Raw genomic sequence first — 27390 nt, forward strand, 5'->3', positions numbered from 1 at the left:
AATGACGTTCTGATAGGTGACATAACATGCTAAGTGAGAGAAGCTAGACACAGAAGGAAAAATACTGTATGATTCCACTTCTTTTTTTTCTTTTTTTTTTTTTTTTTTGAGACAGGGTTTCACTGTGTCACCCAAGCTGGATTGCAGTGGCACAATCATAGTTCACTGTGGCCTTGACCTCCTGGGCTCTGGCAATCTTCCCACCTAAGCCTCTGAAGTAGCTGGGACTAAAGGCATGTGCCACCACATCCAGCTAATTTTTTTGTTGTTTTTTGTAGTGACAAACTCTCACTATGTTGCCCAGGCTGGAATGCAGTGGCGCGATCTCAGCTCACTGCAACCTCCGCCTCCTGGGTTCAAGCGATTCTCCTGCCTCAGCCTCCTGAGTAGCTGGGACTACAGGCACCTGCCACCACCCCTGGCTAATTTTTGTATTTTTAGAAGAGATGGGGTTTCACCATGTTGGCCAGGATGGTCTCGATTTTCTGACCTCATGATCCACCCGCCTCAGCCTCCCAAAGTGCTGAGATTACAGGCGTGAGCCACCGCGCCTGGCCCACTTTTATGCGTTTTGTTTTGTTTTGTGAGACAGAGTCTTGCTCTATTGCCCACACTGGAGTGCAGTGGTGCAATCTCAGCTCACTGCAAACTCTGCCTCCCAGGTTCAAGTGATTCTCCTGCCTCAGCCTCCAGTAGCTGGGATTACAGGTGCACACCACCATGCCTGACTAATTTTTTTGTATTTTTAGTAGAGATGGGGTTTCATCATGTTGCCCAGGTTGATCTCAAACTCCTGAGCTCAGATGATCCTCCCAAAGTGCTGGGATTACAGACCTGAGCCACCACACCTGACCTCCATTTATATGAAATATCTAGACTAGGCAAATTAAAAGAGACAGAAAGTAAATCAGGTATTATCAGAGAATGCTGGGAGAGCTATTGCTTAATGGGTACATAGCTACTGTTTGGGTGATGAAAATTTTAAAAATACTGGTTATTATTGCATTAATAATTAGTATATTTGATGCTGCAGAACTCTACACTTGAAAGTAGCTAAAATGATAAGTTTGGTTATCTTTATATTTATATTTATATGTACTTTATCACAATTGTAAAGATAGTAAAAAAAAAGTATAAAATTTAAAATAAGTGGAAGGAAAAACTGAGACTTTAAAAGCTTCTATAGGCTAATTTAGAAAACTGCCCATCATTTTTAGCATTGTTCCATGGAAAATGTATTCCAAGCAACAAACAGTTGACTTACAAATGACACTTAAAAACAACTTGCTTCCAAGTTGAAGATTACCAAAATTTAGGTTTTTGGCAACAATCATGCTGAAAATCTAAGTTTCCATCAACTTCGATGGCTGCCCTTCCCCTCATTTAAGAGGCAAGACTGCCATCATGTGGTAAGTAAAGTAAGTTATGGGTTTTCTTCTAATACAGTACAAATGAAGATTCCCTTTTAAGAGCTTGTGGGAACTAGCCTGTAGGAAATATCTAAACCTTTCAAACTGTAGCATAGATAAGCAATCTTGATTACCCAGAATAAATAATTGACCAGAAATAGTTCAGTTATGCCCCACATCAATAGATAACAAAGCACAATTTAAAAGACGTATCAAAAAGCTTAATTTCAAATATTTATAATAAAGCTCCAATATGTATTTTGATAACTTAAATATAAAATTTGCAATGTTAGTCTTATATTCCTGAAATAAACCATTTCCAAGAGAAAACCTGCAAAGTTTTATACCTCAACAACTATCATTTAACTATTATATGGTATTTAAAGAGTACACAAAAGTTTTTGGAAAAGGCTATACCTTGTAAAGGTAATTCCAAAGTTCTGAAAAGCAGGAAAATGAATATTAGCTAAATAAGCATCATATTTAAAAATAAAGCCAGGCATGGTGGTTCACGCCTGTAATAACAGCACTTTGGGAGACTGAGGCAGGGCAGATCAGTTGATCTCAGGTGTTAGAGACCAGCCTGGACAACATGGCAAAACCCTGTCTCTGCAAAAAATAAAAAATAAAAAATTAGTCGGGAGTGATGATATGCCCCTGTAGTCCCAGATACTCAGGAGGCCGAGGTGGAAGAATTTCTTGAGCCCAGAAGGTTGAGGCTGCAGTTAGCTGTGATTGTGCCACTGCACTCCAGCCAGGGCAACAGACAAGACCCTGTCTCAAAGCAAAATCAAAAACAAAAAACAAAGTGAGACCCCATCTCTACAAAAAGTTTTAAAAATAAAGCAAAATACATTTTAAAATAAGAGAGTTTCACTCTGCCCTAGTGCCCAGCATGGTAACCTAGATACTGCAGATGCTCAATAAATATTCACTGGTGGATGGGCGGGGACAGGGGCAGGGAACCATTATTTGCATGGTCAATAACCAAAAAGCAGATAACTGACCCAGAATTGGTGTCCTATAGAGACATTCTGGGAAACAGAAAATCCTCACTAATACACCAAAAAATAAATCCAACTTTTTTTGAGACAGAGTCTTGGTCTGTTGCCCAGACTGGAGTACAGTGGCATGATCTTGGCTCACCGTAGCCTCCGCCTCCCAGGTTCAAGCGAATTCTCTGCTTCAGCCTCCTGAGTAGCTGGGATTAGAGGCGTATGCCACAACGCCCAGCTAATTTTTGTATTTGTAGTAGAGACAGGGTTTCGCCATGTTGACCAGGCTGGTCTCAAACTCCTGGCCTCAAGTGATCTGCCTGCCTCGGCCTCCCAAAGTGCTGGGATTACAGGTGTGAGCCACCGCGCCTGGACTGAAATGATATTTTACATTGTTAAATGCAAAAAGAAAGTTACAGAATCACAGGTATAATATCTCATTAAACAAACAAAAACCAAAAAAACTACATAAGTGAGTAATATGCATCAAACTTATTTCTTTGGGGTGAGAGGAGTTGTCACTTGTTTAATTTTTTATGCATCACTTGCAGTCCTTCTTATAATAAATATTTCTTTAATTTAAAAAAAGTAGAAAGAAAACACCATCTAAAATGTTCTTAATGGTGGTCTATATCTTCTGATAGAAAGAATTTTAGAGCAATTAAAATATGTTAGAATAGATAACTTTAATAACTTTTTCCCTTACAAAATTAAAATAGTACTCATGGTCTCCTAATAAAAAAAAAAAAGTATAGCTATAATTAAGTCACCAGCTTCTGAACATGTATAATTCCTACTGGTATAAAGCATATAATGGGTCATTAGGATTATAAAACATTTGCCAATCAAAAAAAACAAAAATCCCTACAATCCTAAAGAAAAGCCACAATTTATACTAGAAAAACTGAATTATTTCTATTGTAAGACCCTGAAACAATCTAGTATCTGTGATCTCCTAATTCTGCAGAATATACAGATGTTTTTCTTTTAGTTGGGGAGTATTGGCCTCTTGAAGCTCCTCCATTTTAATCTTTGGAATAAAGATTTCCTCAAACTACACAACCACTCCCTGAGCCACTACCCATCCATGCATGTAATAAGAGAAGTTTCTTTTTTAAATTTTTTTATTTTTTTATTGTTTCAGCTCGTATCTCAACAGCTAGAGAAAAAAGTTTCTGAAAGCCATGTATTTTACATTTGTGAAATATGAAAATAGAAAAATATTGAGAGCCACTATTCATACAGAGAATACTAACTAAAACTTTAGACAATGATGCATATGTGCACTATTCGAAAGTTTGCTTTTAGTAGAAAGCTATCAATACAGTAAACAATCTTAACAGAGGACTTGGCTATCAATTCCCCCACTCTATTACCAGACACTTAACTAAAATGATTTCCAAGGTTCCCTCCAGCTCTACATGAGATCCTATGATTCTATCTCTTCCAAACTATAATTACAAGCAGGAGAAATTATGTCCTAAAGTATTCAGAATTTAAAAAAGAAATCTGGCTAGAATATTAAAAAAAGATACTCTACACAGTAAATTTTTCCTACGGTCCCTAAGTCCTGACTGTGGGACTCTTAATATTTACAACTGGCTTGTTAAAGAACACAAAATCTGATCATGTTAACTCATTTATCTCTATTTTAAATTCTGTTCAAAATAACAAGGGCTGACCATTGAAAACTATCTTAAACTTCTTTCCTCAAGCAAATATAATCCTAAATTAGATTGCTTAATGAAACTTCAATATTTAAAAACAAATCTTTCAAAGATGATGATCTTATGATCACATTTGATTACATTATTCATTCCTTCACTATTCAATTAATATGCTAAGCACCTACCACGTATCAGGTATTGGTCATGTTTTAGCTTCTTTCTAGCATCACAAATAAAAGTCAAAGAGTATGAGAATCTTACCAATATGGCCTCCTCCAATGGTGTATGTCTTCCCAGATCCAGTTTGTCCATAGGCAAAAACAGTTGCATTATAGCCCTCAATGAGTGACAACACTAGGGGCTTTATACATGTATTATAAACTTCATCTTGAGTGGAATTTTTGCCAAAAACAAAATCAAAAGTGAAGACTCTATCTCTCCCAATGATAACTTGCTGGCTGTTTGGAATAACTCTCACACAAACTTGATGATTATGAAGAACTTCTTTGCAAAGCAGAGGTCTAATTCTTACAGCAACTTTTACTGGTATTTCTTCCATGGCAACTTAGATTTTACTAAATAGATTTTCTACTTAATGTTCAGTATCTAGTGTGAGAAACTTCCATCTTATGTAAGATCTGGATTCCTGTGTATCAAAAATAAAAAACAAATTTTAATTACTGATTCCTTTCATTCCAATAAACTAACCACCTTCTAAAGCAAAGTCAGTGAGAACAGGTTTTGTTCCAACACAACACAGTCACAAAAAGTAAACTTGTCTTGTAAAATACATTGTAAATTTGTAAACAAAATAGTATGTCTTGGGTTTGCTTCAAAATAATCTAGAGTATGGGGTCCATGAGTTGATAAATGATGAAGCTAAGTGGTAAGTACATGGGATTCCATTGTGCCTTTATTTCTACAGTAATAATGTTTCCCAGTTCATTAATCTAACTATTAAATAGCCAGGGAGTTAGAAAATTAAGGCAAGGAGATAAGTAAGTAAGGAACTGTACACGTGTTTTTATTGTTTGTTTTTTGAGATGGAGCATTGCTCTATCGTCTAGGGTGGAACGCAGTGGTGTGATCTCCGCTCTCTGTAACCTCTGCCTCCCAGGTTCAAGTGATTCTCCTGCCTCAGACCTCTTGAGTAGCTGGGATTACAGGTGCCCGCCACTACGACCAGCTAATTTTTGTATTTTTAGTAGAGACGGGGTTTCACCATATTGGCCAGGCTGGTCTCAAACTCCGAACCTCAAGTGACCCACCCGCCTTGGCCTCCCAAAGTGCTGGGATTACAGGCGTGAGCCACCACGCCCAGCCTGTACATGTGTTAAAAACAAACATTAGTACCAGATTTTATAGCTATGCATTGAAAAACAGCATTTCCTCTTTGCCACAATTATTAGAAATAAATTCATGAAAATAGTTCTAAGAATTTCAGTAAGTCAATATAAATTTAAAACTAAATTTTTATTCAAAAATAATCAAAACTAACAGAAAAAACTGCTTTTTCTGCTTCTAAATATTATGTTGTACTTATTTCTGAAGATCTCTGCTAGAATTAATACATCAAAAATTAAAAGGCCGGGCGCGGTGGCTCAAGTCTGTAATCCCAGCACTTTGGGAGGCCGAGACGGGCGGATCACGAGGTCAGGAGATCAAGACCATCCTGGCTAACACGGTGAAACCCCGTCTCTACTAAAAAAATACAAAAAACTAGCCGGGCGAGGTGGCGGGTGCCTGTAGTCCCAGCTACTCGGGAGGCTGAGGCAAGAAAATGGCGTCAACCTGGGAGGCGGAGCTTGCAGTGAGCTGAGATCCGGCCACTGCACTCCAGCATGGGCGACAGAGGGAGGCTCCGTCTCAAAAAAAAAAAAAAAAAAAAAAAAAAAAAAAAAATTAAATTGTTGGCTTTAGTTTCCTGGCTAAAAATATATATAAATAAATAATTGATAACCACATTTACAATGAACACTCTGGCTTTTTTTTTTTGAGAGTCTTGCTCTGTCGCCCAGGCTGAAGTACAGTGGTGCCATCTCGGCTCACTGCAAGCTCCGCCTCCCGGGTTCACGCCCTTCTCCTGCCTCAGCCTCCCAAGTAGCTGGGACTACAGGCGCCTGCCACCATGCCCAGCTAATTTTTTGTATTTTTAGTAGAGACGGCGTTTCACCCTGTTAGCCAGGATGGTCTTGATCTCCTGACCTGGTGATCCGCCTGTCTCAGCCTTCCAAAGTGCTGAGATTACAGGCGTGAGCCACCGTGCCCAGCCTAACACTTAAAAATACATTCAAAAAACAATTCAATTTACAATAGCATCAAAAAGAATAAAACATTTAGAAGTAAATTTAACAAAAGATGTGTAAAACATACACTCTGAAAACTATAAAATACTGTTAGAAGAAAGCACAAGATGTACATAAATGAAAAAAACTCATGTTTATGAATTGAAAGATATATTAATATGTCAGTATTCCCCAAATTGATCTAGACTCAATGCAATACCTATCAAAATCTCAGCTGACTTATTTGCAGAAATTGACAAGCTGATCCTGAAATCACAGAACAACTCAAGAGACACAGAATAACCAAAACAATATTGAAAAAGAACAAAGTAAGAGGACTCACACTTTCCTAATTTCAAAACCAAGCAACAGTCATCATGATAGTGTAGATCAACAGAATAGAACTGAGAATCCAGAAATAAACCCTCACATTTATGGGCAATTGATTTTCAACAAAGGTGCGAAGACAATTCAACTGAAGTCTAAGAATAGTCTTTTCAACAAATGGCTATGGGACAATGGATAAAATAATGAAGTTGGACTCCCTACCTCACATCATATACAAAAGTTAACCAAAAATGGACCATAGACCTAAACATAAGAACTAAAACTACAAAACTCTTAAAAGATAGGAGTAACTCTTCATGACATTGAATTTGGCAATAATTTCTTAGATATGACACCAAAAGCAGTAAAATAAAAAATACCAATTTGAACATTACACATTGTATACATGTACTGAAAAATCACACTGTACCCCATAAAAATGTACAATGATTGTGTCAATCAAAAATAATAAAAGCAAAAAAATAAAGATGAAGTATAGATTAAAAAATAAGTAAGACCCAGTCTGAGCAACATAGTGAGACGCCATGTCTACAAAGAAATTTTTTTTTTCAATTAGCTCAGCATGATAGTGCACACCTGCAGTCCCAGCTACTTCGGAGGCTTAGGCGGGAGGTTGGCTTGAACCTAGCAGCCGGAGGTTACAGTGAGCTGTATTTGCGCCACTGCACATAACCTGGACAACAGAGCAAGAACTTGTGAGAGAGAGAGAGAGAGAGAGAGAGAGAGAGAGAGAGAGAGAGAGAGAGAGAGAGAGAACGAACAAGAGAAATGTTGGGGGTGGGGGAGGGAGAGGAAGGAGGGAGGGAAGGAAAAACTGGACATCGAAATTAAAAACTTTGTGCTTCAAAGGAAACTACCAAGAAAGTGAAAAGACGGCTGGGCGCGGTGGCTTATGCCTGTAATCCCTTGGGCACTTGGGGAGGCCGAGGTGGGTGGCTCACGAGGTCAGGAGATGAGACCCTTCTGGCTAACACGGTGAAATCCCATCTCTACTAAAAATACAAAAAAATTAGCCAGGCGTGTTGGTGGGCACCTGTAGTCCCAGCTACTCGGGAGCCTGAAGCAGGAGAATAGCATGAACCCTGGAGGTGGAGCTTGCAGTGAGCCGAGATTGCGCCACTGCACTCCAGCCTGGGCAAGGGAGCAAGACTCCGCCTCAAAAGAAAAAAAAAAAGCGAAAAGACAACTCACTGAATGGGAGAAAATATTTGCAAGACATGAATCTAACAAGGAACTTGCAACTACAATATATAAATAACTTTTTTTTTTTTTTTTTTTTTTTTGAGACGGAGTCTCGCTCTGTCGCCCAGGCTGGAGTGCAGTGGCCGGATCTCAGCTCACTGCAAGCTCCGCCTCCCGGGTTTACGCCGTTCTCCTGCCTCAGCCTCCCGAGTAGCTGGGACTACAGGCGCCCGCCACCTGGCCTGGCTAGTTTTTTTGTATTTTTAGTAGAGACGGGGTTTCACCGTGTTAGCCAGGATGGTCTCGATCTCCTGACCTCGTGATCCGCCCGTCTCGGCCTCCCAAAGTGCTGGGATTACAGGCTTGAGCCACCGCGCCCGGCCTAAATAACTATTACAACTCAAAAAGTTTAAAAAAAAAATATATTAAAAACAGGCAAAGCATCTGAAAAGGCACTTCTTCAAAGAAGATATACAAATGAATAATGAGCACACGAAAAGATGCTCAACATCATTAGCTATCAGGAAAATGCAATCAAAACCACAGTGAGTCCAGGTGTGCAGTGGCTCACGCCTGTAATGGCAGAATTTTAGGAGACTGAGGTGGGAGGATCAACTGAGGTCAAGAGTTCAAGACCAGCCTGGACAACATGGTGAAACCCCATCTCTACCTAAAATACAAAAATTAGCCAGGTACAGTGGCTCAAGCCTGTAATCCCAGCACTTTGGGAGGCCAAGGTGGGAGGATCACCTGAGGTCAGGAGTTCGAGACCAGCCTGAACAACACAGTGAAACTCTGTCTCTACTAAAAAATACAAAAATTAGACGGGCATGGTGGTGGGCGCCTATAATTTTAGCTACTCAGGAAGCTGAGGCAGGAGAATCGCTTGAACCCAGGAGGCAGAGGTTGCAGTGAGTTGAGATCAAACCACTGTACTCCAGCCTGGGCAATACACCAAGACTGTCTCAAACAAACAAACAACCACCACAAAGAGATACCAATCCACATCCGCCCGCACTGCTATAATAACAAAGACAGACCATAAGTGTTAGCAGGGTGTAAAGAAATTAGAACCCTCATACACTATTGGTGGGAAGGTAAAATGGTACAGCCACTTTGGAAAACAGATTCACATTTCCGCAAAAAGTTAAACATACAGTTATCACTTGACCCAGCTCCCAAGAGAAATGAAAACTCCTGAGAGAATTCCACTCCCAAGAGAAATGAAAACACTGTGTTGCATAAAAACTTATATACAAATGTTCAGTTTGGGAAGGATAAAGCTTATACTAAATTTAACAAGTAATCTATGACAATGTTTAAGTGCAGATGATGAAAAGTAATGAGTTTGAGGTGAGGCTAGGTTCTTTGGAGAAGCTGCTGAGTCTTGAAGACTACCATTAAGTAACAGAGACAACTAGACTGAAATAACATTTTATTAATAACACTAATAACAGTGAATTGATAATATTAATATTCACTACCCTTGAAAAAAAAACCGTGGCCCAGCACAGTGGTTCACATCTGTAATCCCAGCACTTTGGGAGGCCAGGGTGGGTGGGTGGATCACTTGAGCCCAGGAGTTCGAGACCAGCCTGGGCAACATGGAGAAACCCTGTCTCTACAAAAAATCAAAAAATTAGGCAGGCATGGTGGCGCACGTGCCTGTAGTCCCAGCTACTCAGGAGGTTGAAGCGAGAGGATCCCTTGATCCCAAAAGGGTCGCGACCCTGTCAAAAACAAAACAAAATAAAACGAAACTCTGCAATGGCACTCTGCATTTGTAGTTCTGTGAGTAGATGGCATGAAGAGGATCACAACAAAAAAAATTAACATCACTCTTTTAAAAGTCCCCTGAGAGTAAAAAAATAACAGGTCCCTTGGGCTGTGAAATCCCAAAAGAGAGTCAACAAACTATCTTTAATGGCTAAAACAAAGAGATACACCTAACCTTAGTAGTTTTAAAATAATTCTAATGAATTTTACACTGGAAAAAAAAATGCTCATGTGTTTGATAAATCCTTTCTTGGATCTTAAAGAACTCTACAATCATTTGGTACTGGAAACTTTTCCAGCTGCAGGAATGCTGAGTTAATTCTTCCAAATGTCTCTGAAAACCAACATTTGAAGTCACCATACAGATTAGTTTATTTCTTTGTATCCCATCAAATTAAAGCAAAACTCATGGACGATGTTAAGCCAAACCTAACTGCTTCCAATGAAGTTGCTAATAAAAAATGCCAAATTGGGATCTTTTCATTTCTTGGGTTTTTGTTTTGTTTTGTTTTTGAGACAAGGTCTGGCTCTGTCACCCAGGCTGGAGCACAGCGGCACCATCTCGGCTCACTGCAACCTCAGCCTCCTGGTTCAAGCGATTCTCCTGCCTCAGCCTCCAAAGTAGCTGGGATTACAGGCACCACGCCAGGCTAATTCTTGTATTTTTAGTAGAAATGGGGTTTCACCATGTTGCCCAGGCTGGTCTCAACCTCCTGGGCTCAAGAGATCCGCCCACCTCAGCCTCCCAAGGTACTGGGATTACAGATATGAGCCACCATGCCCAGCCTCATTTCTTGGGGTTTTTAATGGTAATATCTATAAACAATTTGGTTATAAAGACAACTGAAACTTATTCTAAGCATTAAAAAAAATAATAACGGGGCCAGGCACGGTGGCTCATGCCTGTAATCCCAGCACTTTGGGAGGCCGAGGCAGGTGGATCGCTTCAGCCCACGAGTTACAGACCAGCCTGGGCAACAGGGTGAAACCCTGTCTCTATTAAAAATACAAGAATGAGCCAGGCAGTGGTGACGCACCTGTAGTCCCAGCTACTTGGGAGGCTGAGGTTGGAGGATCGCTTGAGCCCGGAACGTTGAGGCTGCAATATGCCACTGCACTCCAGCCTGAGTAACAGAGCGAGACCCTGTCTCAAAACAAAACAAACAATAATAAGGGTCCACAAACATAGGGCTTGTAAAACATCAATATACAAGAAATAAAGTTTTTACACAATCCATAGCACTTATACTTCTTCAGATTCTGATCAATTATAGTCATCAGAAACATACGTATGATGTCACCAATAAATGACAAAAAAGGCGAAATCTGATTGGCTGGTCGTATTTAAGTATACTCAATGGGTTTTTCAAATCTGAGGAAAGGCAAGAGAAATACTTAATCCCTCATGTCATGTCACTGGTCAGGAATGAGTGTCTCCAAAAACCGCTACCATCCCGTCCCCTTGATTTCCCAGAAAGCAGTTGTTGTCTTAAATGTGTGGTTTGTTAACTATTTTCATAAGAAACTTCCCAGTAGATGGATAGTAAATCGCATAAGGATCTCAGAAAAGGCCCCAAATGCGTAAAGACAAAGGAGTAAAGAAGGGCAAACAATAAAGATTTTCAACACTGGAGACGGCCGTGTTACTTAAAAGGTGTTTCAAAGAAAGAATCTGGGCGCTTTGCTCTTTACAGCACCTGCCTCCGAGGGAGGGAACTCTTGGGCTTGAAGGCGCCGAAGTTTCAACCTCTACAGTGGGAAAAAGACGTCTGCGACAAAACAAAGCGCTCGGTGGTGGTGGCCCTCGCGTCGCACCTCATGCCGTGAAGCTACACGAGACGAACACCGGGTGCGCTCCGAGGGGCCGGGTCCCGCGTTGGGGTCGATCCCCGGTCCCCGTTCCCCGCTCCTCAGGGCTGAGCCAGCTTCCTCCGGAAGGGACGCTCTGCCTCCAGTCGCTCGCCGGGCTCCCATTCCTGACCCCAGACCCCTCGGGCGCCCCCATAGGCCTCGCTGGCGCCCCTACCGCCCACCCTCTGGCTCCCACCCCGCGGCGGCCCAGACCCCAAGCCGGCGCCTACTAGTCCCAACGGCGGGCTGGGAGCGCGGGCGCGGCGGGCTGGAGGGCGGGTGCCGCGGAAGGGAGGGCGCCCCACTTCCCCGCACCGCCCGGCCAGGCCCGCCGCGCACTGACCGGCTCGGGACAGCCCAGGGCCCTGGCGGCGAGCGCTGGACTCCTCAGCTTCGCTCTGCCACGCCGCGCCGCCGCCGCCCGCGTCTTTTGTTGTCGCGGGTTCTCCTGGCAACCGGCGAAGCCCGCCTCCCGCCGCGTCCTCCCCGGGTCGCCGCGTCCTGGCCCCGCCCCCGAACCTGGCCACGCCCCCAAGCCCGTGCGCAAGAGTCCTGCGTCCCCAGGAAGTCCGCAGAAGGCCAGCTCCCGGGCTTCCCTGCAAACCCGAGTTGTGTCCCTTGCTAACGCGCTGGGACTGGTCTGTGAGGCCTGAGCGCAAACATCTTTCCACGGGTTCGTGAAATGAATGAGAACGATTCCACACTGTGTTTCAATATCTTAGCTACCAATTCAGTTTATTTTTATTTTTATTGAGTAAAACTTGCATAACATAAACCATCTTAAAACTCACAATTCAGTGGCGTTTAATGCGTTCACAGTGCATTAAACTATCACCTCTGTATATAGTTCAGAAACATTTTCATAACCCCAAAAGAAAATCCCCAAACCAGTTAGCAGTCATTCCTTCCAGTTCCCCTGTCCTCATAACCCCACCCAGCCACTAATCTACTTTCTGACTCTATGATAGATTTACCTATTCTGGGCATTTCATTATTGATGGAAGGATTCAGTACATGACCTTTTGTGTCTAGCTTCTTTTGCTTAATGTTTTCAAGCTGCAGTCATGTTGTAACAACTATCAGGACTTTTTTTTTTTTTTTGAGACGGAGTCATGCTCTGTCGCCCAGGTTGGAGTGCAGTGGCGTGATCGCGGGTCACTGCAACCTCTGCCTCCCGGGTTCAAGCGATTCTCCTGCCTCAGCCTCCCGAGTAGCTGGGACCATGGGCGCGTGCCACCACACCCGGCTAATTTTTTGTATTTTTAGTAGAGATGGGGTTTCACTGTGTTAGCCAGGATGGTCTGGATCTCCACTGACCTTGTGATCCATCCGCCTCGGCCTCCCAAAGTGCTGGGATTACAGCTGTAAGCCACCACGCCTGGCCCTTTAGATGGAGTTTCGCTCTTACTGCCCAGGCTGGAATGCAATTGCGCCATCTAGGCTCAACGCAACCTCCACCTCATGGGTTCAAGCAATTCTCCTGCCTCAGCCTCTGGAGTAGCTGGGATTACAGGCATGCGCCACCACGCCCGGCTAAGTTTTCTGTATTTTTAGTAGAGACGGGGTTTCACTATGTTGGGCAGGCTGGTCTCGAACTCCCGACCTCTGGTGATGCGCCCACCTCGGCCTCCCAAAGTGCTAGGATTATAGGCGTGAGCCACCCCACCGGGCCTGTTTTCAGGTCTTTTAGGTATGGACCTAAGAGTGGAATTGCTGGGTCGCATGGTAGTATTTAACTTTACCAATTTAGCTTTAAAAGCTTTAGTGCCTCCTGTTTTTAGTAGCACAATCTAAGCATCTTCAAAAATACCTCCTTCTCTCATGAAATACAGGAATGAAGGTGGGAAAAAAAGCTGACTATTTATGGTTTTTATTTTTTTTTCTTTTAACTGAATTATTTAAATTTTTAAAAATTCAGGCTGGGCACAGTGGCTCACACCTGTAATCTCAGCACTTTGGGAGGCTGAACTGGGAGGATCACTTGAGCCCAGGAGTTCGAGACCAGCCTGGGCAACATAATGAGATCCCCCCCCATCCCTACAAAAAATCAAAACTTAGTCGGGTGTGGCCGAGCATGCCTGCAGTTACAGCTACTCTGGAGGCGGAGGTGGGAGGATCGTTTGAGCCTGGGAGGTCAAGGCTGCAGTGAGCCATCGTTGCACCACTGCATTCCAGCCTGGGTGACAGAATGAGACTCTACCTCAAAAAAATAATAAATAATACATAATTTTTAAAATTCTAAAATTTGAATTGATTATGCTGCATTTTTAGAACTCTTTTTGAAAACAAACTCACATCATGACTGTGAATTGGTGAGTCAAACTGGTCTGCTGACAAAGCTTCAATAATTAATAGTACGTAACAATTTAAGTCTAGGAATACCCGGAAATCTCAACAGAAGTTCGGCCGGGCGCGGTGGCTCAAGCCTGTAATCCCAGCACTTTGGGAGGCCGAGACGGGTGGATCACGAGGTCAGGAGATCGAGACCATCCTGGCTAACACGGTGAAACCCTGTCTCTACTAAAAAATACAAAAAACTAGCCGGGCGAGGTGGCGGGTGCCTGTAGTCCCAGCTACTCGGGAGCCTGAGGCAGGAGAATGGCGTGAACCCGGGAGGCGGAGCTTGCAGTGAGCTGAGATCCGGCCACTGCACTCCAGCCTGGGCGATAGAGCGAGACTCCGTCTCAAAAAAAAAAAAAAAAGAAAAAAAAGAAGAAGTTCTCAAGAGGCCACACAATCACACAATTGCAGAGAGGAGGTCAGCAAATGCCTAACAGCATTAGAATGGGGCATTTTCCATTGTCCCCAAATTGATGTCTTGAGTCCAGAGTTAGAGAAAAGGAGTTGCTTAAGTTCCCCACATTGTAAAGTGAATGCCAGCCATTGCCAACCCTTCCTCCCTAGGATGTATAGCAGGACTAAACTAACTCCATTCAAATTCCAATCCTATCTCTTTTTTAAGACTCTGTAAGAAAGACTGGGCAGTGGAGTCAAGGGGTCTTGGGCCTTGTGGGTTGGAGAGTAAGCGGCCTCCCACCTAAGTCGAAGGAGGCTCTCAGAGTGACAGGCAAACCCTGTGTGATGTGCAAGAAGAGGAAACCTGGCCTTCTGGTGGGAGCAACTATGGAAGAAGTAAGCTGATCTGCTTCTCGAGAATGGAGCGGAGCAACTGAGAAGGCGCTGTAGTAGAGCAGCCTGTGTTCCTACAATTTAGGAGGGGAGAACCTGTGATTTGCTCATGGTCCAGGGTTTCCTTTGGAGGGTACCCAAGCTTGAGCCCCATGAAGATTGTCTTGAGGACTGTCTCCTGCAGATGAGTCCCAATCAGTAAGAGGCAGTGGGAGGAGCTGGGCTTGGGATGAACAGAAATAATTGAGCCAGTGCTGGATCTTCTTACAGGACTATGTCTTCTCCTTAAGGGAACTGTATCTTTCAGGTCCACTGAAGAACTCTGCATACGTCCCATGGGAGACCAGCTTTGGGATGCTTGTCCCACAGAGAAAAACATCCATGCCCAGTCCACTTTACTAGAAAAGCAGTAACAAACAGAAGATTACAGCTAGACCAAATTAAATAAAGAAACATGGCCGGGCGCGGTGGCTCACGTCTGTAATCCCAGCACTTTGGGAGGCCGAGACGGGCAGATCACAAGGTCAGGAGATCAAGACCATCCTGGCTAACACGGTGAAACCCCGTCTCTACTAAAAATACAAAAAACTGGCCGGGCGAGGTGGCGGGCGCCTGTAGTCCCAGCTACTCGGGAGGCTGAGGTAGGAGAATGGTGTAAACCCGGGAGGCGGAGCTTGCAGTGAGCTGAGATCTGGCCACTGCGCTCCAGCCTGGGCGACAGAGCAAGACTCTGTCTCAAAAAAAAAAAAAAAAAAAGAAAGAAAGAAAAAATAAACATGTGCCCTTTTCCCCTAAATCATCTTCCCTCACCCACGTTTTGAGAAAAGCTGGGTCCAGGAAAGAAAGGAAGTATTAAGGAAACCACAGATAGCACCTCTTCTCCCACTTTACATTATTTTAAGGTTGCTATAATGTTTGATGGTTTCACTTAATTTCTCTGGCAGAGAGAAAAGAAGCTTTATACTTCAAAAAATGGGATTTCTGGCGGGGCACGGTGGTGGCACACACCTGTAATCCCAGCACTTTGGGAGGCTGAGGCGGGTGGATCATGAGGTCAGGAGTTCAAGACCAGCCTGGTCAACATAGTGAAACCCCGTCTCTACTAAAAATACAAAAATTAGCCGGGTGTGGTGGCGGGCGCCTGTAGTCCCAGCTACTCAGGAGGCTGAGGCGGGAGAATCACTTGAACCCAGGAGGCGGAGGTTGCAGTGACCCGAGACTGCACCATTGCACTCCAGCCTGCGTGACAGAGTAAGGCTTTCTGTGCCATCATTTGCCTTTGGCTCCTTAACTTAGTATAGAGAATGTTAGCTTTCCTAAGGAAACATACTGCTTGGGTCCTGTCAACCCATGCCAGGTGGATTTGCTTGCCCTAATGGTCAAACTGGGCAGCCACAATCTCCACCATTCATGAGGGGAACCTTGGGAGACTAGGAAAGAATCCATCACCCCAATCTGAAAAGCAAGCCTAGGACAGTGGCTTTCGAATTTGATTGATACTGAGCCACTATCAGAAATTCACTTGACATCATGACTCAATACACAGGTATGTGTATAAATGAAAACAAGGCCAGGCATGGTGGCTCACGCCTGTAATCCCAGCACTTTGGGAGGCCAAGGTGGGCGGATCACAAGGTCAGGAGACCATCCTGGCCAACATGGTGAAACTCCGTCTCTACTAAAAATATAAAAATTAGCTGGGTGACGTGGCGTGTGCCTGTAATCCCAGCTACTAGGGAGGCTGAGGCAGGAGAATTGCTTGAACCCTGGAGGCAGAGGTTGCAGTGAGCCAAGATTGCGCCATTGTACTCCAGCCTGGAGACAGAGCAAGACTCCATCTCAATAAATAAATAAATAATAAGTGAAAACAAAAGTTTTGGGAAACAATACTTAGCCTTTACTAAGTGCAATGTTCTATGTATTTTATTCTATTCTACTTTTCTTTTTCTTAGAGACAGGGTCTTGCTATGTTGACCAGGTTGGTCTCAAACGCCTGGTCTCAAGTGATCCTCCCATCTCAGCCTCCCAAAGTGCTGGAATTACAGGAGTAAGCCACCATGCCTGGCCCTATTCTACTTCAATTTTGTTTGTTTGTTTGTTTGTTTGTTTTGAGACAGGGTCTCACTCTGTCTCCCAGGCTGAGTATAGTGGTGCAATCATGACTCACTGCAGCCTCAACCTCCCAGTCTCAAGCAATCCTCCCACCTCACTCTCCCAAGTACCTGGGAATACAGGCACCGGCCACAATGCTCAGCAAATTTTTTATTTTTTTTGTAGAGATGGATTCTTGCTGTGTTGCCCAGGCCGGTCTTGAACTCCTAGCCTCAAGTGATTCTGTGCCCTGGCCTCCCAAAATGCTGGGATTACAGGCATGAACCACCATACCCAGCCCAATTTTTCTTAATGTTGATTACAACCCTTTAAATTGATTTCATGACCTACTAATGGATTGCAGTCTACAATTTGAAATATTCTGGTCTAAGGTAACAATCCGGCTGACAATGGATCAAAAATGACATTTTCATCTACTCAACACTATTATACACCTCTTCTCTTATTTATCTATTGCTGAACTATTTCCCCAAATCTTAGTGGCTTAAAACAAATTTCTTGGCTGGGCTCGTTGGCTCATACCTGTAATTTCAGCACTTTGGGAGGCCGAGGTGGGCGGATGACGAGGTCAGGAATTCGAAACCATCCTGGCCAACATGGTGAAACCCTGTCTCCACCAGAAATATAAAAATTGGCTGGGCATGGTGGCAGACGCTTGTAATCCCAGCTACTTGGGAGGCTGAGGCAGAGAATTGCTTGAACCCCGGAGGTGGAGGTTTCAGTGATCCAAGATTGTGCCACTGCACTCCAGCCTGGTGACATAGCAGGACTCTGTCTCAAAAAAAAAAAAAAAAAAAAAAAAAATTCTCATGTCGTAGCTTCTATAGGTCAGAAATCTGAGCATGGGTTAGCTAGATTCTCTACTTCAGAGCTCTCACAAGGTTGCAATCGAGGTATCAGTCAGGGCCATGATCATTTCAGGGTCAACTGGGGCAGAATCTGTTTCCAAGCTTCTGTAGTGTTTGGTGGTAGGTCTTTTCTTTTTTTTTTTTTTTTTTTTGAGATGAAGTCTTGCTCTGTCGCCCAGGCTGGAGTGCAGTGGCACAATCTCAGCTCACTGCAACCTCCACTTCCCTGGTTCACACCATTCTCCTGCCTCAGCCTCCCGAGTAGCTGGGACTACAGGCGCCCACCACCACGCCTGGCTAATTTTTTGCATTTTTAATAGAGATGGGGTTTCACTGTGTTAGCCAGGATGGTCTCGATCTCCTGACCTCGTGATCCACCCTCCTCAGCCTCCCAAAGTGCTGGGATTACAGGCGTGAGTCACCACGCCCAGCCTGTTTGGTGGTAGTTCTTGAGTGCTGTTGGACTGAGGGACACATTCCTGCTGGCTGTTAGTCAGAGGCTGCCCTCAGTTCCTTCGCCTTAGTTCCTTGAACAGGTGGCCCTCTGGATCACATTGGGCATGTAAGACGAGCCCTGGAAAGAAAAACAGCAAGAGAGAAGTCAGAGTCACTTATAACTTGATTGTAGACAGGATATCCCATCACCTTTGCCACATTCTGTTCATTAGAAGCAAGTCACTGGGTCTATTCCACATTCAGGGGATGGGGTTGCATGAGAGTATGACTACTAGGAGGCAGGACTTATTGGAGGAAACCTTTATTTCCTCCCCCCCTCCACCCCATGCCCTATTCTGATCACCAAATTCTGCTTGTTTTATATCTGAATATTTCAAATCCTTTCTACTCTAGTTCAAGATCTCACAATCACTCACCTAGACTACTGCAACAGCCTACTAACTAGTCCCCCTGTCTCCAGTCTTGCTCTTACATATCCACCCTCCACACCTTCTACACTGATCTATCTACGACATGAATCTCACTGTCTGTCCTTGACCTAAAACCTTTCTGTGATGGCATGGAGAATACCATTCCTTAACAGCTGGAACAGGAAATCCATGTGTGGACAGACAAGTTTTGCTGAGAAGATGCTTTGCTAGCCTGTCCCTAGGCGGAAGATAAGCCTCCTAAGCCTGATTTGGTTAGTACCCAAGCTTCAGAGAGGAGGGTGTTGTTGCTCATATGAGACAAGGGGAAGAAAATTTGACTGCTCTTGAGAAGGAATGAGGAAGATGGGGAAAGGGGGTGGTGTTGGGAGAAGTTGAAGCAGAGAGGAGGCAGAGGATAACTGATAAGGGAATCCCAGGGATGCTGGGAATGGCTAATGGTGGCATTTATTGATTGATTGATTGAGTCTTGCTCTGTCACCCAGGCTGGAGTGCAATGGCACAATCTTGGCTCACTGCAACCTCTGCCTCCCGGGTTCAAGCAATTCTCCCGCCTCAGCCTCCTGAGTAGCTGGGATTACAGGCGCACGCCACCACGCCCGGCTAATTTTTGTATTTTTAGTAGAGACAAGGTATCACTATGTTGGTCAGGCTAGTCTCAAACCCCTGACCTCGTGATCTGCCCACCTCAGCCTCCCAAAGTGCTGGGATTCCAGGCGTGAGCCACCACGCCCAGCCAGTAGTGGCCTTTATGTTCCTGCTGTGAAGTGTGCAATTCAACCCCCTTCCTCTCTCTCCCCTGCAAAATCTTCAATGATGTCTGTACTGCTAACTGACACATTTGTCCAGTCTGGTGCTGGACAAAACCAGAGGTTGACCATGTGGACCTAGAAGGCAGAAGATTAGAAGAAAACCGAAGGTGTAGTGGGTCATTTCTGCAATCCCAGCACTTTGGGAGGCTGAGGCAGTAGGATCAGTTGAAGACAGGTGTTCAAGACCAGCCTGGGCAACACAGTAAGAACACCTTCTCTAAAAAAAAAAAAAAAAGAAGAAGAAAGAAAAAAAAATTAGTTGGGCATGGTGGCATGCACCTGTAGTGCCAGCTACCTAGGAGGCTAAGGCAGTAGAATTGCTTGAGCCCAAGGGTTGGAGGCTGCTGTGATCTATGATTGAGCCACTGCACTCCAGCCTGAGTGACAGAGCAAGACCCTGTCTGTAAAGTAAAATAATTTTTAAAACTAAAATGAAAAATCATAAGATGTAAAAATGTTCAACAAAATTCACTAAAATGATAACCACCATTATCTCTGGATGGTGGAGTTAAAGGTTGCGATTTTTTTAAAAGACAGGGTCTTACTCTGTTGCCCAGGCTGGAGTGTAGTGATTTGATCACAGGTCATTGTAACCTTGAACTCCTGGGTGCAAATAGCCCTCCCGCCTCAGCCTCCAGAGTAGCTAGGATACAGGTGCACACCACCATGCCTGGCTAATATTTTAACTTTTTTTTGTATTTTTTTGTTTGTTTGTTTGTTTGTTTTGAGATGGAGTTTCACTCTCGTCACCCAAGCTGGAATGCAATGGCATGATCTCGGCTCACTGCAACCTTTGCCTGCTGGGTTCAAGCGATTCTCCTGCCTCAGCCTCCTGAGTAGCTGGGATTACAGACATACACCACCATGCCCAGTATTTTTAGTAGAGACGGGGTTTTGGCATGTTGGCCAGGCTGGTCTCAAACTCCTGACCTCAGGATACACCCGCCTTGGCCTCCCAGAGTTCTGGGATTACAGACGTGAGCCACCACGCCTGGCCTAATTTAATTTTTTGTAGAGATAGGGTCACCTTATGTTGTCTGGGCTGGTATTGAACTCCTGGTCTCAAACCTTCCTTCCCATATTGGCCTCCCAAAGTGCTGGGATTAGAGGTGTGATTCACTGTGCCTAACCTGTTATTTATCTTTATGTCTCTATTTTTGAGCACAGTCAATGTCTAATACATAATAGATAACTAGCACATCCCAGAGAGTCAGTGAATGTTTACGGAAATAAAAAAAATAAAAAACAGAAAACAGTTAACTTGCTAAAGCCTACATGGTTAAGTGGCAAAGGCAAGACTGAAGCTTCCATCTGTCAGATGACAAAGTCAACACACCTCCCCAGAGGCTGAGCTGAGCAGAGCTGCAGTTTTCTACATAATGCATCTCAAGTTTTGTTGTTTGTTTTACAGCTGATTGGCTCCAAACATGGACTCCAAACATGGCTCCAAACACAGACTACATATGGCATTTGATTGATATGTACCTTAGTTCTCTTTTAATCAATAACAATTACCCTCACCTTTTAAAAAATTATGGTAAAATGTACATAACATAAAATTGACTATCTTAACACTACTGAGCTGTACACTTTAAAATGGTTAAGTACTTGCCGGGCATGGTGGCTCACACCTGTAATCCCAGCACTTTGGGAGGCTGAAGCGGGAGGATCACCTGAGGTCAGGAGTTCAAGACTATATGGCCAAAATGGCAAAAGCCCATCTCTACTAAAAATACAAAATTAGCTGGACATGGTGGTGTATGTCTGTAATCCCAGCTACTCGGGAGGCTGAGGCAGGAGAATTGCTTGAACCCAGGAGACAGAGGTTGCAGTGAGCCGAGATTGCACCACTGCACTCCCGCCTGGGCAACAGAGCAAGACTCCATCTAAAAAATAAATACATATGTACATACATAAAATGGTTAAGTAGCTTCACACTGTTGTACAGCCAATATCCAGAACTCATTTCATCTTGGAGAACTGAAACTGTACACCCGTTAAACAATAACTCACTATTTCCTTCTTTCCCTAACCCCTGGCAGCCACCATGCTACTTTCTGTCTCTATGGATTTAACTACTCTAGGTTATAGAAGTGGAGTCATAGAGTATTAGTCCTTTTGTGACTATTTCACATAGTATGATGTCCTCAAGTTTCATCCACGTTGTGCATATATCAGAATTTCCTTCCTTTTTAAGGTTGAATTAATATTCCATTGTATGTATGTGTAACAATTTATTTATCCATTCATCCACCGATGGCCACTTGGGCTGCTTCCACCTTTTGGCTATTGTCAATTATGCTGCTATGAACATGTATGCATAAATATCTCTTTGAGAACCTTTCAGTTTTGGGGAGTATTGCTGTGGATTGAATGCTTGTGCTCCCCAAAATTCATATGTTGAAACCCTAACCCCCAACGTGATAGTATTTGCAGGTAGGGCCTTTAGGAGGTAATCAGATTTAGATGAGGTCATGGGGGTTGAACCCCATGATGGAATTAGTGTCCTTTTAAGAAGAGGAAGAGGCCGGGTGTGGTGGCTCTCGCCTGTAATCCCAGCAGTTTGAGAGGCTGAGGTGGGAAGATGGCTTGAGGCCAGGAGTTTCAGACAAGCCTGGGCAACAAGGGGAGACCCTGTCTCTACAAAATATTTACAAATTCCCTGGTTGTGGTAGCATGTGCCTGTAGTCCTAGCTACTTGGGAGGCTGAGGGTGGGAGGATCAACTGAGCCCAGAAGGGTGGGGCCACAGTGAACTGTGACCATGCCACTGTATTCCAGCCTGGGTGACAGAGTGAGACCCAGTCTTAAAAGAAGAAAGAGACAGAGAGAGGAAGGAAGAGAAGGGAAGGGAAGGGCAGGGGAGGGAAGGGGACGGGAGGGGAGGGGAGGGAAGGGAGAGAAGAAGGAAAGGAAAGGAAAGGGAGAGAAGAAGGAAAGAAGGAAAGGAAAGGAAAGGAAAGGGAGAGAAGAAGGAGAGGAGAGGAGAGAGGAGAGAGGAGAGAGGAGAGAGGAGAGGAGAGGAGAGGGAAAGGTGCTATTTGTCCTATAGGATTTCTCACACTTTAGAATTGGCTGATCATATACTGTATTTTCATTTAACTTGTTCCTCTGTTTCCTACATTTCCTGTAAACCAGTAAGTTAGATCTAGATTCTTGATTAGATTCAGGTTCAATTCTTCTGGCAAGAATAATTCATAGATGGGAATATGTACTTCCTGTTGCAACACACCAGGAGGCATGTAATGTTTGCATATCCTGCTTTTGGTGATGTTAAGATTATAGATGAGGCCGGGCACGGTGGCTCAAGCCTGTAATCCCAGCACTTTGGGAGGCCGAGACGGGCGGATCACGAGGTCAGGAGATCGAGACCATCCTGGCTAACACGGTGAAACCCCATCTCTACTAAAAAATACAAAAAAAAAACTAGCCGGGCGAGGTGGTGGGCGCCTGTAGTCCCAGCTACTCGGAGGCTGAGGCAGGAGAATGGCATAAACCCGGGAGGCGGAGGTTGCAGTGAGCTGAGAACCGGCCACTGCACTCCAGCCCGGGCGACAGAGCGAGACTCCGTCTCAAAAAAAAAAAAAAAAAAAAAAAAAAAAAAAAAAAAAAGATTATAGATGAGTACAGATATTTTTCAGTGTAATTCATCCATTAAAAAGTTCCTCATCGGCTGGGCATGGTGGCTCATGCCTGTAATCCCAGCACTTTGGGAGGCCAAGGTGGGTGGATAACCTGATAGAGGAAAAGCTCTTCTTTATAGAACAATACCAGCTAATGAATGCAAAAAGGAATATTAGAACATTACCATTGTGCAACCCCTAATGAAATAATAGATATGGGAAATGATCCTCAATGGTTTCTAGGTAAAATGTTGATGAGGAACTATTTTTTTCCAGACAGTCTCCTTCTGTTGCCCAGGCTGGAAGTGCAGTGATGCCATCTTGGCTCACTGCAACATCTGCCTCCTGGGTTTAAGCGATTCTCTTGCTTCAGTCTCCTGAGTAGCTGGGACTACAGACATGTGCCACCATACCCGGCTAATTTTTGTATTTTTAGTACAGATGGGATTTCACCATATTGGCCAGCCTGGTTTCAAACTCCTGACCTCAAGTGATCTGCCCGCCTTGGCCTCCCAAAGTGCTGGGATTACAGGCGTGAGCCATGGCGTCTGGCCTAGGATTAGTGCTTTCTTAGGACCAACTTAGAAAATAGCCTTTCCCTGGCTCTTTTTCAACAGCTCCCAATCTAAAATGATCCCCCACTGCTGAAGAGTTCTGAACATATGAAGGTATTGAAGGCAAAGTTGTCTTGGGTGCCTATCATCCCTTTCCTTTCTACTAGCAGCCTTTTTTTTTTTTCATTAAGAACTAACCCTGATCTACCTGGTAGGCCAGGCAATCACGAGTGGCCCTTGCTTCCAGACCAGGGTCAGGGACCTAGGACCCAAACCAGGCTCCTCAGTCAAGCCTCTGATTTTTGCCTGGGTTATTGACAACAACTTGCACTCTGTTTCCTGGAATCACCAGATGTTATAATCATCTCTTTCAAGGAGCAAAAAGAAATATGAAGTATATGGCTGGAAGCGGTGGCTCAGGCCTGTATTCTCAGCACTGTGGGAGGCTGAGGCGGGCAGATCACCTGAGGTCAGGAGTTTGAGACCAGCCTAGCTAACATGGAGAAACCCCGTTTCTACTAAAAATACAAAAAATTACCCGGTGTGGTGGTGTGCACCTGTAATCCCAGCTACTCAGGAGGCTGAAGCAGGAGAAATGCTTGAACCCAGGAGGTGGAGGCTGCAGTGAGCCAAGATTGTGCCATTGCACTCCAGCTTGGGCAACAAGAGTGACACTCTGTCAAAAAAAAAAAAAGAAAAAAAGAAAAGAAATATGAGATACGGTCTTTGTGCATTTTAATCCCTAGACTGTAGTTACATGATCATGGCTAAGGCCAGGTCTATCCCTGGACTTATTTTGTTGATCACTACAATTACTTTTTCACTATGCTAGTTTTAGTTTGATTTATTTCATTTAAAACTGAAATATCCTTAACCCAAAGGGCTAAAAGAAAGGAAAAGATACACAGTGTATGGAAAAAAGAGAAATTTAGCTGAATGGCACAATAATATGTTTCTCCAAACTTCCAATTGTTTAGTCAATAAATTGTATACCTGCAAGGAATTTTACAAATTATAGGCATGCATCACATAACAATGTTTTGGTCACCCATGAACTGCATACACCATGGTATTATATGGTATCCCATGAGATTATCCCGTCCCAGTGGGACAAGACCAGACACAGAACCTTCAATTCCTTATTCTTTTTTACAATTTTTTTTTTTTTTTTTTTTTTTTTTTCTGTCTGTAGAGACAGGGTCTTGCTGTGTTGCCTAGGCTGGTCTTGAACTCCTGGGCTCAAGTGATCCTCCTGCGTGGGCCTCCCAAAGTGGTGGGATTACAGATGTGTGTCACCATGCCCGGCCCAATTCCCCATTCTTTGTCTCTCTACTAGAACTCTTTGTCCACCTAAAACCAGCGTGACACAGAGATAAATATTTCCTGTTTGGCAATTGACTGAGACTTCTGATTGCAAAACAATCCCACATGGAAGTCCTCCACCTGTAACTTCTATACTCCTCCCTATAAAAGTCTAAGGCAAAATCACCCTGCTAAGAGACTCTGATCTTAGGATTTGGAATGCTTTTCCTATTGTAATAGCCTGAATAGATCAATTCCCTTACTTGTTTAGGTTTTGTATTTGACTAAAGCACCCACCAAAAAGCTGGAAATTTTAAACTAAAGCAAAAAATAAAAAATAAAAAAAAAAGTTCAAGCACACCTAAAGAAAGATGGGTCACAGAGTTGCAAGGAAAAGGAAGATCTAGTTGCCTCAAAGCTGATCCCCTAAGTCATATACAGTCATTAAATCTGCATCTGGGGCAGACTGGGGTGCCAACCAGATTATTAAGCCATTATCCATTCAGCTTCAGGGGAGGGGACACTGTGAGGAAGCTCAATACATGATTTCTGAATTGAATGAAATGAAATCTGTTAATTTGCCTTGGTGCTAATTAGGGGAAAGTTTAAGGTTGATAAAGGAAAAAAAGCAGCCCCTGACAAAAAACTGGCCTGGCACCCACAGCTATACCATGTTAGTCTTCTGTTGGACATAATCTCACAGAATACTAATATCAGAAAGGTTACTCAGAGACCATGATAAAGTAAGACTAAATAAGGCCACTTCAGAATTTTGCATAACTACAGACAAATACAGGGGCACAGTGCCATGCAAAGTACCTAAACATCCTATCTCCACTAAAATGAGTGACTGCCAACTTTTTTTTTTTTTTAACCAACGAGAGCTTTATCCTTACTCTTGTCTGCCCTCCCTATAGATAAAATTTGAGGCAGTCAATGGTAGAGCAGCCGATTGTATAACTGATCCTGTTTTCTGACAGTATCCAATCTCAACAGAACAGTTTCCTTAGACCCTGCCCCAAATAATCCTCCTACTGAAACATCCCATGCTACAAGTAATAAATCTAACCTGTTTACTTTGGTTGGAAGGCATTGACAAGGTGCCTTGGCTAAACAACTTGAATTTGTAGAGCTAGGCAAATCATGAGGAAGCCTCTGAAGAAAAATAATAGAAATTTGTATACAAAATGAAATATTTTATAACTGATGGCAAATCAAAGGCTACTAAAGGAAACTGAGTCACCAAGGAATTAGAAAAGACTTCTCTGAATGGAGGGCTGTGCCAGGGAGTTTCAGGAGGCTGTGCACATTTTAATTATCTTTAAAAGCATTGCAGCATGAATTAACACAACTGAAAACACTTTCAGAACTTAATTCTACATTCCATTCTCTTCTGGAACGTCAGGAGCTATGCCCATGTTAATTATGTTCCCCCAGACTACCCTGAAAGCCAAGAGGGATGTTATCTCCACACAAATTCCCAAACACCAAAGATGTTAGAACTAGCACATTACCATTTTGCAATCCCTAATGAAATAATAGATCTGAAAAATGATCATCAATGGCTGTTAAAGCCATTAGGTAAAATGTTATTTTAATGCTCTTAGTCTGTATCAGCTAAGAAAATTATAAAATCCATGTAATGGGTGGCAAAAACTTCTTGCTGTTTCCCAGTATCCACCTATACCTTTTTTTTTTTTTTTTTTTTTGAGACTGGGGTTTCACTCTGTTGCCCAGGTTGAAGTGCAGTGGTGATCATTGCTCACTGTGGCCTGGACCTCCTGGGCTAAAGCGATCATCCTGCCTTTGGCTTCTCAAAGTGCTGGGATTATAGGAATGAGCCACTGAGCCCAGGCCCATCTGTACTCTTTACACAGTGTACCTGGTACCCAATGCCCATAATACATGCCTTTCCTAGCCTTCTTGGCAGTTAGTTGTGGTCACGTGACTAAATTCTAGTAAGATGAAACCAAAATGGAATGTGGTGGCTACCAGAGCCTTTCTTATCAACGCTTTTTGTTTGTTTTTTCTTTTCCTTTTTTTTTTTTTAAGCGATTGGATTTTGCTACATTGCCCAGGGTGGACATGAACTCCTACCTCAGTCCCTCCCCACCACCCAGTGGCTGAGACCATAGGAACGAGCCACCGCACCTGGCTTCAGCCCTTTGTACTCTTCTTTATTGCTTCTTCAATCCTGCTACTAGATTAGAATGCAGGCATCCGGGATTGTGATTCCAGGTTATGCTCCGTGTCAGAAGAGAAAAGGCAGCTGGGTGTGGGAAATCACGGCTCACAGCTGTAAACTCAATGCTTTGGGAGGCCCATGGCAGGAGGATTGCTTGAGCCTAGGAGTTTGAGACCAGACTGAGCAACATAGTGATACCCCATCTCTACAAAAAATTTAAAAATTAGCCAGGTGTAGTGGCATGCGCCTGTGGTCCCAGCACTTTGGGAGGATTGAGTCCAGTTCACGGTTACAGTGAGCTATGATCTCACAACTATATTCCAGCCTGGGTGACAGTGAGACCATCTCTAAAAAAATAAAAAATAAAAAAAAAGAGTGGAGGAGAGGAAAAAGGGGGGAGGGGAAAGAAGCGAAGAAGAAAGAGAAGGG

General features: G+C 43.7%; 1 protein-coding gene across 2 annotated transcripts in view; it reads right to left on the reverse strand.

Moving 5' to 3' along the window:
* KIF27 (kinesin family member 27) overlaps window positions 1-12028 on the reverse strand; it is a 100461-nt gene extending 88433 nt beyond the window's left edge. Inside the window, exons 1-2 of one of the 2 annotated variants that reach the window (XM_010384021.2) lie at window positions 11857-12028; window positions 4333-4717 (exon numbers count right to left, since the gene is read on the reverse strand). In XM_010384021.2, coding sequence (XP_010382323.2) covers window positions 4333-4630 — 298 coding nt within the window. In that variant the 5' untranslated portion in view covers window positions 4631-4717; window positions 11857-12028. The remainder of the gene's footprint in view (window positions 1-4332; window positions 4718-11856) is intronic. The other variant, XM_010384020.2, reaches the window with a different exon arrangement.
* Window positions 12029-27390: the final 15362 nt, after the last annotated feature.

This window comes from Rhinopithecus roxellana, chromosome 16 (assembly GCF_007565055.1).
Source record: "Rhinopithecus roxellana isolate Shanxi Qingling chromosome 16, ASM756505v1, whole genome shotgun sequence".
Classification (NCBI taxonomy): domain Eukaryota; kingdom Metazoa; phylum Chordata; class Mammalia; order Primates; family Cercopithecidae; genus Rhinopithecus; species Rhinopithecus roxellana.